The sequence below is a fragment of the Oncorhynchus mykiss genome, chromosome 15 (assembly GCF_013265735.2).
Source record: "Oncorhynchus mykiss isolate Arlee chromosome 15, USDA_OmykA_1.1, whole genome shotgun sequence".
Lineage (NCBI taxonomy): Eukaryota > Metazoa > Chordata > Actinopteri > Salmoniformes > Salmonidae > Oncorhynchus > Oncorhynchus mykiss.
In genome coordinates, this window is record NC_048579.1 from 26892034 (window position 1) to 26907362 (window position 15329).

The window sequence follows — 15329 nt, forward strand, 5'->3', positions numbered from 1 at the left end:
TCACACTCTCCAGGGTGCATGCTGTGCCTACCGATTCAGGGACAGACTACTGAGTCTCCATCACAAATGACACCCTATTCCCCACATAGTGCAGAGGGCTCTGGTCAAAGGCAGTGCACTATGCAGGGAGTAGGGTGCCATTTGGGATGCTACCAGACACTCCAGGAAATTCTGACAGGCGTCATCACGCTTTGTGTAAAGTGGTGAATTTAGGTGTCAGCCCCACGCTCTCTATTTTTCTGTGGTATTACTTTCTTAGTGATTGTGACAGGCGTAGCGGGACGTGGCGCGCTGCTAGCTTCACTTTACTGTTAGTCAGCAGCACCAGCACAACACAGCAGCAGTCAATTGTATCATTACTGTCTGCAGGGTCACACAAGGACAGATACAAGGTGGAGGAGAGGGAGATAGAGAGAGGGGGAGAAAGATGGGGATAGAGAGAGAGGAAAGAGAAGGGAGAAAGAGAGACCGATCGAGGGAGAGAGATATTTACGATTGAGACGCTGCCAGAGAGAGAGACGCCCTGCATCCCGATCTCTGTCTTTACCGCTCGGCCCAATAACTCCAAAGGGACAGAAGGCATGTTTGTGAAAATACATTTTCCCTTTAAATGACAGCCATGCTATGTCTGGATGTTGGGCGTCTCAGATTAATGTCAGAGATTGATAATAGGACTAGCACACTGAGTGTATGTGTGTGTGTGTGTGTGTCTGTGCACCCTTGCCTATATCTATATATATCCCATTATTGGTGTTGGCAATGTGCCTGCAGATCATTGCGATCGTTTGCCATTCTGTGGCATGCAGTGGGTCTGTTATTCAGTCAGTCAGTGAGTCAGGGAGGGTTGACACCTTATGTAACGGTAACGCAGAGTGACCCTCCCATGGCCCCATATGTGTGTCACCTTGTGGCCCCTGTACTAAAGTGTGTGTTCCAGACAAACTGCAGCCTGTGTCACTCACGATGACACCCTGTTCCCTGTATAGTGACACTGTCCGTCTACACTCTGGGGGAGCCCCATCCTTCCCAATTGAATGCCCTATTACCCTGCTTGGTCATCTTATTAAGGTCCACAGCATCATCTTTGTGGCTAACCATAATACTATTTGAAGTCTATGGGAGCTGTACCTTACAATAGAATAAAACGTTATTGTCCATCCAGGATTACAAGTTTTCTTTGCCATCACCTTACATTAAAAAGGATCAAATACACATATATTCTCACATAACACACATTTAAACCAGTCAACCCATCATACTGCATAACCTAAAAACATAGAGGACTTTGATACATTTACTCACAACTGACCGCTGCCCTGCACTGTTAAAATAGAGAAATAGATAAGTGCATATGCCGATACATTTTATGTTGCATTTAGTCGTCCAACAGCACAAGGAACGAATGAATGTTTGAACGCGTTCTTCTTGGGCATGGGCATTCTGAAGCGCCGGCCAGAGGGAAGCTCTCGAACGTGAGGGTGTGGGTGGGAGGGGTCGTCAACGACAGCCAGTGCCTTCCCTTTTGGTTGCCTGGTGGAACAGACTGCTCAAATGGGCCTGTGGTCGACCGATTACTTTGCTGGCTGTGTTTACTATTCTGGGCAGTTTGCTTTTGCTCCTCACGCTCAGATTGCCATACCAGACTATCATATCGAACGTGAGGATGCTCTCCACCAGACTGCTGTACAACTTCTCCAGAACATCCCTTCAATCCGTCAATTTCCTGTTTAAAACAGGCGCTGGCATGCCTTAAAAAAAAACATTCTGCATTCTCTGTAAATCCCAACTTTTAATCAATTTGTGTCCCTAGATATTTAAAACACTCAACCACCTCTACTGGTTGCTTGTTCAGAGAGAGTTGTTGGGACATTGGCAGGTCCTTGCCATTGATGATCAGCTCCTTTGTCTTGTCCACAGTAATGTGGAAGGCAATTAACCGGCACCATTCTTGAAGGTTGTTGGCCTGTTTAAAACAGCTGTCCCCGTCTGACGTAGCATCTTTAAAAAATAGTCCCACCACAGCCATGTCATCTGCGTTCTTGAAAAGGCTCACATTGTTTCCTTTGGGTCTTTGTCTCGTTAGTGTAGATAGAGAACAACAGCGGTGAAAGGACACACCCCTGGGGCACCCCTGTGTACAGGGTCAGTTCACCAGAGAGGGCCCCGTTCAGGAGAACCCTCTGCGGGCGGTCAGTTAAAAAGTCCTTGATCCAACATGCGAGGCCACTGTTGACGTTCAGGTCCAGTCGTCGTTTCAGCAGTGTGTATATTTGCATTGTATTGAAAGCTGAACTAAAATAAATATAATGTGTGCATATGATTTAGCATGTTGAAAGTGACTAGACACCATGTTCACCAAGGTCAGGGTACTATCCTACAGTCCCACTCTGTGCCTTATAGGCAAACTGTAGCAGGTCCAGTTGACAGGGTGATAGGGTAAGGTGCTCCCTGACAACCCTCTCCATGCATTTGGCCAGCAGTGGCATGAGGGCAATGGGTCGAAAGTCATTTGGTGATTAGGCACCGGTATAATGGTTGACAGCTTCCAGGAGTTTGGCACTGTGCAGGTGCTCAGCAAGAGTTGAAACCATAGTGTGAGACGAATCAGACGCACCCAGGACCATGGTCACAGTTCCCCTGATGAATGGTCTTAGTCAGAGGACAGGCTTGGCTAGTGATTCATGGGGAGGATGAACATGTTGTTGTTGCACTCCCCTTAACTTTCCTTTCTACTGCAGGCAAGTACCGCTGTGGCTTTTACTGAGTGGAGGCAAGTGAATGAGTAAGAGACACATTCAGGTTGAGGTGTGTTTGTGTGTGTTTGTGTGTGTGTGTGTGTGTGTGTGTGTGTGTGTGTGTGTGTGTGTGTGTGTGTGTGTGTGTGTGTGTGTGTGTGTGTGTGTGTGTGTGTGTGTGTGTGTGTGTGTGTGTGTGTGTGTGTGTGTGTGTGTGTGTGTGTGTGTGTGTGTGTGTGCGTGCGTGCGTGTGGGGCGGGGGGGTATGTGTGGGTGGGTGGTTATGAGAGCTCAGCTGGCAGAGTCAGCCTGAGGAGCAGACCGCACACACACTGACACACACACTAAACAGGTGCCCACTCACTATTCTGCCATGCTCCATGTCACACGCATTGCTTTTGGCAGGTGTGTCATCTCTGGTGCTACACTGCTCTGCCTTGCATTACTGATGTTAACTTAGCCTCTAACCCAGGGAGAGGAATGGGAATTGACAGCCACAGTTCCGTGAATGTGGAACAGGGTTGTAACGGTTGTGTTTTATGGCAGTGGTGTCTCTTGGTGATTAATGTTCGTGCAGAGGCATTTTGCGCACTAATTACTGTGGCTATTACGATACGCTTCTTGTACGATTAGGACAGAGTTGCTACGTACGAGCCGCTTATGAGGGGACTATAGCAACGTTATAAAACAGCTGTTTCTACTCCTTTCTATCCATTTACTCTAAAGGGTGTGGACTGGTTTTGGAGATGTGCAGACAGACACACAGACAGACACAGACAGACAGACAGTACAGCACAGTGTGTGAGAATCCCCAATGATTAGGTAAGAGACTCATGTAGCCAGACCAGTTAGTCAGTAAGGGTGACAGGAAGTAATGATGTGTTCCCACCTCCCCCCCGTGGTGAGGTGAACGTCATGCTGACACTCCTTTTAATGGCCTGCCATGTATTAGCTGGGCGGCAGGGGTGGGGGGGGACTTGGTGGCGCTGATTGATGACCCGCGCAGCCGACACCAACCGCCACCAGCCTGCATGACACAGCAACCGCAACTCATCCTGCCATCAGGGCCATGGACGGCAGCGTCTACTCACAGCACTGACAGTGACTCAGCACCATAGCATCCTGCAGATACACATTTGGCGTGGTGGAGAGGAGAAATGGGATACTGAAGAACCAATACTTTCTTTCAATAGAGCTTGCGGTAAATACCTGGTGCTATATCACCAGGGACTGTTATTGGAGCAAATCGATACTGTAGTAAACATTACATTTGTTTTGTCTGACTGGCCAGCCAATTAAGTGATCGCAGCAGTACTCCAGGGGCACCAACAACCAATCGGCTGCTCTGTGGTTGAGTCACTGCTCACTGGCCCCAGCTGTTGTTGTGGCTCATGCTTGAAGAATAAGTGTTATTTGTTTCATAATGGAATTGTTCATTGTAATCAGGCCCCTGGTCTATTGCCCAGTGGGGATCAGCCTCAGCAGGGTCTTACTTGAATTCCTGTTATGAAAGCCCAGCAGCCTTTGGTCTACTGTGAGGTCACTAATAGGACAAGTAAGACTGAGGGGAGGAAGGCGAGGGAGGAGGGGCCCCAGAGACATCACTGCTCAGCACTACTAAGTCACCACAGCCCAAACTGAGGCCCTCTGAGGCCCCAAAGCCCCAACAACAACAGCACAGGAAACACATGGAGAGACAAGGCCTGATGTGTGAGGAGGTATCAGGAACTGTTTACTGATTCCCATCAAAGGAGCGAAAGAAACATAATCAAAGGGTGAATGCCATGAAGGCGCCTCACTTTTGTCTGGTCTGCTGGGAGGAGGAGATCGAGATAGACATCACGGTGTTGTTGCAATCACCAAATCCCTTGAGATTATGCCAATGAGGTCCACTGTAAATCCACTCCTCTAATGTTAACTGGTCTGTTTTCAAAATGTCACACTATTCCCTTTATAGTGCACTACTTTTGACTAGAGTCCTATGGGTAGTGCACTGTAGAGAGTGTACTATATAGAGAATAGGGTGCAATTTGGGATTGACACATTGTTTGTCCCTTGGGGCTGCCATGGTGGCCTTACTGTAAATGGACCTATTTTTAACTCCACAGTGAGTTTGGATATTAAAATGGTGGAGAAATGGGAAAGTTGTTACCTCTATAACGTTTTTCAGCTATCTGAAAGAAAGAAAGAAAGAAGTCAATGTAACACCTCCACATTTTCTCAGATTTGTCTTACTTTATGACTGAGATTTGACTCAGGAGCATGTCTCCATTTCCCGACCGCCTTCACAGTGCCTGCGTCCCAAATGGCACCCTATTCCCGACACAGTGCACTACTTTTGACCGAACCCGTAGGGCCCTGGTCAAAAGTAGTGCCCTTAGGGTGCTATTTGAGACAGTGTGTTCATTCAAATGCAGCTGGAACCAGCAGATGAACCTAGCCGTGAGAACATCGCATTGGAGGGAGGAAAATATCAGCTCCCATAAAAGAGTGTGATTAGGTCTTTGGGTTATCTGTGGGTTGTTATGAGAGCACAGCCCTGTCCACTCGTTCAGTGACTCCCTTACTCCCTCCTTCCTTGCCCTCTTTCCTCCTTCGTTAGGGAAGGTGCAGATTCATGCAGGCGCCGAGCCAGATCCTTAGACGCTAGACCCCTACAGTAAAATAGAGGGAAGTCCAAAATGTAAAGGCATTGTTATCCTTGCGCGCTTGCACCCTGGTGGCGACAGAGTGACAGATTTATTTCATTAACCCGTCTCGAGTGACCTTGGCTGGGGCTTAAACTCTGTGCGCCCCTCCAGGTTCACTATTCAGAGCTGCACTCTCCAAGTCGCAGCAGCAGCAGCAAAGGCATTTTGGGGACCCAAAGGTCTGTCAACATGAGCCCAAACACAAAGACCGCTGCATTGCTATGAGGAGAGGGATTGTTTCTGAAAGTCATATTCTCCCAGTCCCAATGGTGAGTGCTTTATTTAGTCTTTCTCTCTTAGAAATGATGGGATTATTGAATTTTTTTCTCTCTGATGGAGTCCCATTTGTCCTCGGCAAGGAGATTTGAATACAATGTACTATTAGTGTTGTCATGGCAATGGCCACGCTCTGCGTGTGTGTGTGTGTGTGTGTCAGTTGCCATGCAGTGGTTCGTTTGTTATTCTCCTGTAAAATGTTGGAATACCATGGAGCTGCTAGCTCTCCCTGACATTACTGAAAAGACACAGACCAACGGTATCTGTGTTGATCGGTGATTTACTCACCGTGTTTACATCTTTGGGTAGGTATCTTGAGTCATATTTCAACCCGGACGTAATCCTCTGTTTCTGGACTATTTGTCCTATCCAGCTCCTGGACTTTAAGGACATAATACATAATCTCTCTCTCTCTTACTCTCTGTGTCTAGCTGAACTCTGCCCGGGGTCTGAGGGGCTTTTCCCATACTCTCCTTTCCTCTATCGTAGTTAAATCCACAGCCTCTCCACATATCTCGCTCTCTCGCTCTCCCGCTCTCTCTGTGTATGGACAAGTCGTGGCATGCACCTGTAGCTAATGTGCCATCATAGCAGGTGGATATGATTCACCGCTCACCCCTCCTCCCCCTCCTCTTTCTCTTCCTCCCCCTCCTCCTCCTCCTCTTCCACCTCCTCTGCCCTGTGTGAATGAAAGGTAGTCTGGTAGCCAGTACGGGTGATGATGTGTAATCACTGTGGACACTGGAGAGGTTCAGCTGTACTCCTTAAACACTCACCACCACTCCGCTCATTAGCCCTGGAGCATGATGCTAATGCACCTAGAAAGAGGTAGAGAGCGGGGGGGGAGGGGGGGGAGCAGTGGTTAGAGAGAGAAATGAGGGAGGGAGAGAGAAAAAGAGGAGAGGAGAGAGACAACCCCCAGTGAAATTGCCCAAAATGGGCATTCTCACAGTGGGCCAGTCTCTTGTTTTGGCATTCGACTGGCCAAATATCAATATGACTGGTAATTGAGTTGCAGCCTGCAGCGTGCGTATTTCAATCCAGTCTTTTATGAAAGGGATTATTTTCATAAGGAACAATACATTATGAAATTATCAGTGTTGCTGTGCTTGTTTGCTTATCCTTTCCCCTCTCATTGCGTTGCGCTTTCAGAGAAACACAGGGTGCGTCTCGAGTGGAACCTTTTTCCCTTTATAGTGCACTACTTTTGTAGTGGTGCACTATATAGGTGGTGCACTATATAGGAAATAGGGTGCCATTTGGGACGTATCCACAGGTTGCCCACATCCAGACCCCGTCGTCCTAGGGGGCACAAATCCAATTTCACACTCGCCACTGCCACCAGATTATTTATGCATTGGGGATTCACCTTAGGGGACGTGAAGGTGTGTTTATTCCCCAAAGACAGGGCAACACATGGAAATACAATCTCTCTCTCTCACATACACACACACAAACACACATACACAGGCAAGCTTTTCCAGAGGTGAAAATAATTTGTGTGCTCACAGCTCGCGCGTGTGGGCCTTTCCTTTCATTTATCAAGGTACTATCACTTCTGTCACTTCTAAAGACTACCCCTGGAAGTTAGCATACAGTCTAGTGATATATAGCTCAGTACACACTACACGCCCTACTGATCAATGTTTAACGACCCATGATTGGTTTTACTGACCAGCCTAGGCAGTGAGTGCAGCGTACTGCATTTCATACATAGCCAGTGTTCAGGAGCCAAATACACAATGACCACCCTGTACGTTAATGGTCTAATCCAACCTTGATTTATGTTACTTTTCCATGGCTAAGTATTTATGCCTGTCATGGTGAATATTTATTATTGTTGTCAGAGGGTTTTTTTTTTTGTTGAGTTCTTTCCTGTTTGTGACCTGACTGGGAATTGTAAACATCGTCTTGTCTGTCCTGATCTGTCACTGGCTGTATTTTTCTCTCTATATCAGTCTCTCTGTCTGTCCTCTCTGTCTCTCAATGGATATCCCCTCACCTGGCTATGTGATCAATCTCTTTCTCTCTCTCTTTCTCTCTCTCTCTCTTTCTCTTTCTCACTCTTCTTTCTTTCTCTCTCTCTCGCTCTCTCTTCTTTCTTACTCTCTCTGTCTCTCTCTCGCGCCCCCCCCCCCCCCCTCTATGTCCTCACCTAATCACATCAGTGTCTGACCGTGCTTCCTGACCGCGGTGCCGTATCTCAGTCTGTCTCTCTGGTCTGGTTGTGTTCCACAGAGAACCATGAGCACTGTGGAGGAGGAGCCGGACCACATGATACCATGAAGAGAAGCCTGCAGGTCCTGCGCCGCCAGCTGCTGAGTGAGTAGACATGGCTGGGTCCTCATAGCTGAGATAGGATACAGTCAAATCATTACTGACACTCATAGCACACGTGACATGACTACAGTTCAGTACGAACAGCACAGCTAAGCTACGGGCTTACTGTACATTAGCCAAACTTGTAAAACTGCACATTAGCCACAGGTACGGGCCCAGTAGAATAGAGTCCAGTGAGACAGAAAACAGCTAAAGTGAAGGCACAATAACAGTGCTGATAACAGCTACAAGAAAAGGACCTTCAAAACACAGTCTCGGCCGATTCCATGTAGACAGAGAACGGGTATTGTACTCGCAGTGTGTGACTCATCCTTATCTACCTCTGCGTTACATAATCATATCATACAGTATATGCTGATTAACATTCTAAGAATATTAGCAGGGCCGGGGGAGAGTGGAGTGGTGTGATTGTCTGGCAGGTGTCCAGAGCAGAATGTGGAACATGGGGTCAGGCTGAACCACTGACATTACCACAGGCTGTTAGTGGAGCAGGTTGCTCATCTCTACTATGATATGATTCACCCTGTGCCCCATGGCTCAGAACAGAGCAACAAGGTTAAAGGCTGGGCCTGACTAATCTAACTCAATCATATCACACAGCAGATACATGAAGGTTGTTGACTGCTCAGGAGGCCTCCTATAGGGTATGCTGTTGTATACTCAAGAACGGATGGTCCAGTCAAAGTGTCCCAATGCTGTACTATGTTCTCCAGTGGTGCTGGGTTGAGAACAGGGTACAGCCACGGAAATAATGGAACCTTTGGCAAGGAAACTATTTCTTAGCATTCTCTGGCTCAGAAAGGTAGGATATGTGAAATCATAGAATGAGATGATTATTATTTTTTTCTCATTTTGCCGTTTGTTTTTGGTACCGCGTGGTTCTTCGTACCAAATGATCTGTCGCCTCTTTTTGAGAGGTTTCATCAGTTTTCTGTGGAACCCAACATTGACGGTCCAGGTGGTATTTTTCACTTAGATGTGCTGTGTGAGTCACAGCTGTGGCCTGCCTCTCCCCAGACTCTTCACACGCAACTCTCTGCATCCTAAATGTCACCCTATTGCCTATATATTGCACTACCCTGTTCAAAAGTACTACACTATATAGGGAATAGGGTGCTATTTGGGGGGGTATCCTAGGTACCTTGTTCTTGTGTCTAGACAGAGAAGCCCACCAGAGACTCCTGCTGCCTTTCTGTAGAACAGACTATTCTCATTTCTCATTCTGGCCTGTACCTGCCAGCGGCGGCATGTAGCCTAGCGGTTAGAGAGGCGAGCTACTTTAGCAACTGGAGGGTTGCCAGTTTGAATCCCGGGTCTGGAGGGGTCTGCTGGTATCAAATCCTAGATGCCATTGCCTGCCATTGTGTCCTTGAGCAAGGCACCCCACAACAATTGCTCCATGGCTGCCCAGTGTGGGAGCCCCCTCTCCTACCTGTGTATGTGTGTCTTTCAGATAAGGTATAAGTCAAATTTAGGTTGGCCAAATAAATAAATTGGCAAATAAAATTATCGTAATATTAACCAGAGTTTGGGTCAATTTCAACTGAATTGAACAATGCTCATTGAGAATTCTTGGGAGTTAATTTTTGTTCATTTTATGAGTTGGCCTATAGCGTTGGTTGTGGAGAGGGGTTTCAGAGAGCACAGAGAGTGGGATGATATCAGGATATTATCACACTGTACTCCCATTTCCTTTGGTCCCAATCCTTCTTTCCTGTGGTGTTTTTTCTTCTCTGTTCTCTCTCTCTTTCCTTCCATGTCTCAACATGGTTGTCTGTACAGGCCCACCTGAAGCCACAGAAAACTTCCTGTTTGTTTTCAGAAAACGTTTGTTTTGCCCTCTGTCCTCAATCCAATTCCTTCCCAGTACGGCAATTCCTTCCATCTCCTTGACTCAAGTGCAAATTACATTGTGCCGTCAGCTCGTAAAATGCTTATCTGTGAGAGCGTTTAGAGTGATTTGCAAGCTATGAGAAATCTCCCTAATCTGAGTTGCAGGGCCGCGCTCCTCGCCTTTTGGTTGGGTTCTATTGTGGCACTACATTGTGCTTGTAATAATGTCATAACGCCGCCGTAATATCTTGAATAACTTATACATTACGTGTGAGCGGTACAGTGCTGCCGGTCTACTTTATTGCGTTGTTTTTCTCAGCCTTCGTGACTCAATGTTCTCCCCAGAGCCCGAATAACTTCCTAGTTTATGTCTTTCCTTCCTGTTTAAACCGACCGGACCTGGCCCTGTGGCCCAGTTGCTGTTACAGCCCCCAGTCAACCAGGCAACTACTGTCCTACTAAATCAATACCCCAGTAAACATCAGAGGGCCTTGCTATCCTCCTTGTCTCTCATTCCTCAGGTCTCTGACAGAGTGGATCTGGGATAAACATGTCCGTGTTGTAAAAGGTGTGGGGGGGAGGGGGTAACCTAATCTGACAAGCTTTACAGAACATTCAAACAGGAAGATATCATCCCACTGTGTGATAGGATGAATCCCAACTGGCACCCTATTCCCTATATAGTGTACTAGTTTTGACCAGGGCCTACGGCACTAAGTAGGGAATAGGGTACTTTTTGGAACGGTACCATAGAATCTCTCAGAGCTCACATCTGTGCCGACGTAACCCATCTCCCCCCCCAGTCCCAGCGGTCCACAGGATGTGCCCCATCTATCCCTCAGCCCCCTGGGATAACCACTCTCCCCCATAGATTGGCAGGCGAGCCGGGCACACCCAACCAGCAGACCAGTGGAATTTGTCTGTTGACGCCACTTTTAAAGATGCACTCTCTTTACACCTCTGACTGACAGTTTGTTTAATTCCCGGCTGAAAACAATTGTTGTTCAAGAATAGTTCCTAACCTGAAAACAGAGTTCACTAAGGGTGATTGCACGTAGCTGCTAGAAATAAGTATGTTTGAATAAATGTATTGGACTTAAAGGAGAGATGCTGTTTACATTTTTGTTTGTATGATTTGACCCTCATCCCATTGTATATCCCCCGGACCCATACTGGGGATTAAACTGGAAACGGATGGAAAACCAGTCCCTTGTTTTGATGAGTCAAAATGTTTTTCTTATCCAGAGTGACTTACGAATACCAATACAATCTCCTCACCAATCAACTGTCAGATCACATACTGTATTGTAGGTGACATTAGTAACACCTATTGACTACTGCAGCTAGGTCATAATTGGAATAGCATGGACAGGCTTGATAATCAAATCCCGCCACAGGTCTGACTGGGGATAAGGGGCTTTTTGTGCTGTGAAGAATCTCATCAGTTTGATCTGTTGATCTGGTCTGTTCAGATTGCATGTTAAAGATGAGGTGAAATGCACAGGCTCTTCTCCACAAATCACATCGTCAAAAGAAGCCCAACATCTACTTTCATTCGACTCCGTCAAGCTTTATTTACAAATATGAGCTGAGTGTTTGTGTGTTTTTATTTAACCCTTATTTTACCTGGTAAGTTGACTGATAACATTCTCATTTACAGCAGCAACCTGGGGAATAGTTACAAGGCAGAGGAATGACCAATTGTAAGCTGGGGATGATTAGGTGACCGTGATGGTATGAGGGACAGATTGGGTATTTAGCCAGGACACCGGGGTTAACACCCCTACCCTTACAATAAGTGCCATGGGATCTTTAGTGACCACAGAGAGTCAGGACGCCAATTTAACGTCCCATCCGAAAGACGGCACCGTACACAGGGCAATGTCCCCAATCACTGCCCTGGGCATTGGGATGCCCTTGGCATTGGGAGGACTGACCAGGATCAACCCTGCTTAGCTTCAGAAGCAAGCCAGCAGTGGGATGCAGGGTGGTATGCTGCTGGCTATGTTTGTGTGTGTGCGTGCATGTGTAGTTTGAGTTTTTTGAGATTTGAGATGGAACCTTATTGGTATTCTGATCGATGCTGTAGAGACAACCCTCCTAACTCCCGTGTGGACTCACAGAGCATCCCATGGACTTAGCATCCGCGGCGCACCATATTAGCAATTAGTATAAACGAGCCTTAACACAGTCCATAGGGGACTGGGCGGTGAGGGCATCCTTAATCGCTAACTGCTATGCATCAGTGCCCACAGTGTTTACAATACAATATCAACCCATGCATGTTTAGCCTATACACCAGCAGCTAATGATGTGATATTATGATTATTTGCACCTGTGGCATCACAGTGAATGATGTGCGTGTTAAACTTGGAGAAGATGCCCCTTAGACACTGATCTTAGGTCAGTTTAGTGATTTGACCTACTAATGGTGAAGGTGAGGATTTGGAGAGGGTAAACTGTGCTGTGCAGTTTAGAAATAGCGCCTACAGAACAGCCACCAGGGATTGAATGTTGTCGATGGATGATGCTGCGTATTATAGGACCTATTTTGGGGAATGTCAGATTTCCTGGGATTTGCTAAATGAAACGCTGTGACTGACCGACCGACTACTGATGATGCAGCACAACTGGGCTCCTGCCACATAGGCAGACTGGAGATTTCTCCTTCAGAGAGCGAGAGAGAGAGTTAGAGAGAGAGAGAGAGAGAGAGAGAGAGTGAGAGTGTCTCTCTCTCATGATTGATTACATAGGTAGGCGAGGGATATCCACTGATCTGTTCTCCACTACACACACTAAGTGGATTCTCTTCTATGATTGATTAGCCTGGTCTGGTGGATATAGGATGCAGTACTGTAGGCTACATCTCACACTATTATCCCCCTACACCAGTTGGTACACTCTGTAGAAAAAAGGGTTATTTGGGCTGTCCCCATCGGAGAACCCTTTTTGGCTCTAAGTAGAACTCTTTTGGGTTCCACATCGAACCCTCTGTGGAAAGGGTTTTTACATGGAACCCAAAAGTGTTCTACCTGGAACCAAAAAGGGTTCTTCAAAGGGTTCTGCTATGGGGCACAGCTGGCCGAAAAACCCTTTTAGGTTCTAGATAGCACTTTTTTTTAAAGAGTGTGGGCTTAGTAGCTTGAGTAAAGACTGACCAATGAGAATGTGGCAGAATGTAGAGGATTTGATCATTTTCTTCATTAGGATGCATTCATTTCACTAGGCCTCAAACTCAATAACATCCTATGCCCCGAGCAGCCATCTTGGCTTTCTAGGCCCTTGACTCTAATACTGAATGATGGAACGGGGACAGCAAGATGGGGGGACAACGCTACTGGATCAAGTGCACAAGACGCAGCAGCCAGCCCAATGATTTATTAATGTTCCATTTCCCTCCATCTCATCAATGGAGGACTTATACATGAATATCACTAGCTTCTTATGCAAGTTTACTGCATAAATTGCCCATCCCCATGATAAATCTCTGGACTGGGTTAATGGAAATAGGTTTTTGGTTAATATCACTGACATAAATCAGAATGTAATTTTAACAGTCATATTTACCTTGTCTTTTTTTTTCTAGCAGGCTGTAGCTTGCGATAGTGGCGTTAGCTGCCCACTTCCTAGACCTGTAGATGGTGTTGGTGTTGAGACAAGGTCTTTCACGCAAATGTACTAGCAACCTTAAAGCGAGTCAAGTACCTCTGTGTCCTTTGTCTTGTGTTAGATGGAGTCAAGATGTACTGTATTTCATCTGAAACAGTCATTCGTCTCCTCAGCCACCTTACGTTTTACATGTACAGTTGAAGTCAGAAGTTTACATACACCTTAGCCAAATACATTTAAACTCAGTTTTTCACAATTCCTGACATTTAATCCTAGTAACAATTCCCTGTCTTAGGTCAGTTAGGATCACCACTTTATTTTAAGAATGTGAAATGTCAGAATAATAGTAGAGAGAATGGTTTATTTCAGATTTGATTTCTTTTATCACATTCCCAGTGGGTCAGAAGTTTACATACACCCAATTAGTATTTGGTAGCATTGCCTTTAAATTGTTTAACTTGGGTCAAATGTTTCGGTTAGCCTTGCACAAGCTTCCCACAATAAGTTGGGTGAATTTTGTCCCATTCCTCCTGACAGAGCTGGTGTAACTGAGTCAGGTTTGTGGGCCTCCTAGCTCGCACACGCCTTTTCAGTTCTGCCCACACATTTTCTATAGGATTGAGGTCAGGGCTTTGTGATGGCCACTCCAATACCTTGACTTTGTTGTCCTTAAGCCATTTTGCCACAACTTTGAAGGTATGCTTGGGGTCATTGTCCATTTGGAAGACCCATTTGTGGCAAAGCTTTAACTCCCTGACTGATGTGTTGAGATGTTGCTTCAATATATCCACATAATTTTCCATCCTCATGATGACATTTGTGAAGTGCACCAGTCCCTCCTGCAGCAAAGCACCCCCACAACATGGTGCTGCCACCCCCGTGCTTCACGGATGGGATGGTGTTCTTCGGCTTGCAAGCCTCCCCCTCTTTCCTCCAAAGATAACGATGGTCATTATGGCCAAACAGTTCTATTTTTGTTTCTTCAGACCAGAGGACATTTCGACAAAAGGTATGATCTTTGTCCCCATGTGCAGTTGCAAACCATAGTCTGGCTTTTTATGGCGGTTTTGGAGCAGTGGTTTCTTCCTTGCTGAGCGGCCATTTAGGTTATGTCGAAATAGGACTCGTTTTACTGTGGATAGATACTTTTGTACCTGTTCCCCCAGCATCTTCACAAGGTCCTTTGCTGTTGTTCTGGGATTGATTTGCACTTTTCGCAACAAAGTACGTTCATCACTGGTATACAGAACGCATCTCCTTCCTGAGCGGTATGACGGCTGTGTGGTCCCATGGTGTTTATACCTGCATACTATTGTTTGTACAGATGAACGTGGTACCTTCAGGCATTTGGAAATTGCTCCCAAGGATGAACCAGACTTGTGGAGGTCTAAAATTATTTTCTGAGGTCTAAGCTGATTTCTTTTTTTATTTTCCCATGATGTCAAGCAAAGAGGCACTGAGTTTGAAGGTAGGCCTTGAAATACATCCACAGGTACACCTCCAATCCACAGCTACACCTCCACCTCCACCTTCAATAAGAAGCTTCTAAAGCCATTTTCCAAGCTGTTTAAAGGCGCAGTTAACTTAGTGTATGTAAACTTCTGACCCAGTGGAATTGTGATACAGTGAATTATAAATGAAATAATCTGTCACTAAACAATTGTTGGAAAAATTACTTGTATCATGCACAAAGTAGATGTCCTAACCTGCTTGCCAAAACTATAGTTTGTTAACAAGAAAATTGTGGAGTGGTTGAAAAACTAGTTTTAATGACTCCAACTGAAGTGTATGTAAACTTCCGACTTCAACTGTAAACCAAATCCTCAATAACTTAATGAAATCTATC

At 46.1% G+C, this 15329-nt stretch overlaps 1 protein-coding gene across 4 annotated transcripts in view; it reads left to right on the forward strand.

Moving 5' to 3' along the window:
• Nucleotides 1-15329, forward strand: part of LOC110489896 (transmembrane protein 108) — a 58530-nt gene that overhangs the window by 31915 nt on the left and 11286 nt on the right. For 3 of the 4 annotated variants that reach the window (XM_036944153.1, XM_021562862.2, XM_021562864.2), the window contains exon 2: nucleotides 7940-8023. In XM_036944153.1, the coding sequence (XP_036800048.1) occupies nucleotides 7984-8023 (40 nt within the window). In that variant the 5' untranslated portion in view covers nucleotides 7940-7983. Of the gene's footprint in view, nucleotides 1-5411; nucleotides 5695-7939; nucleotides 8024-15329 lie in introns of those variants that run through there. The other variant, XM_021562863.2, reaches the window with a different exon arrangement.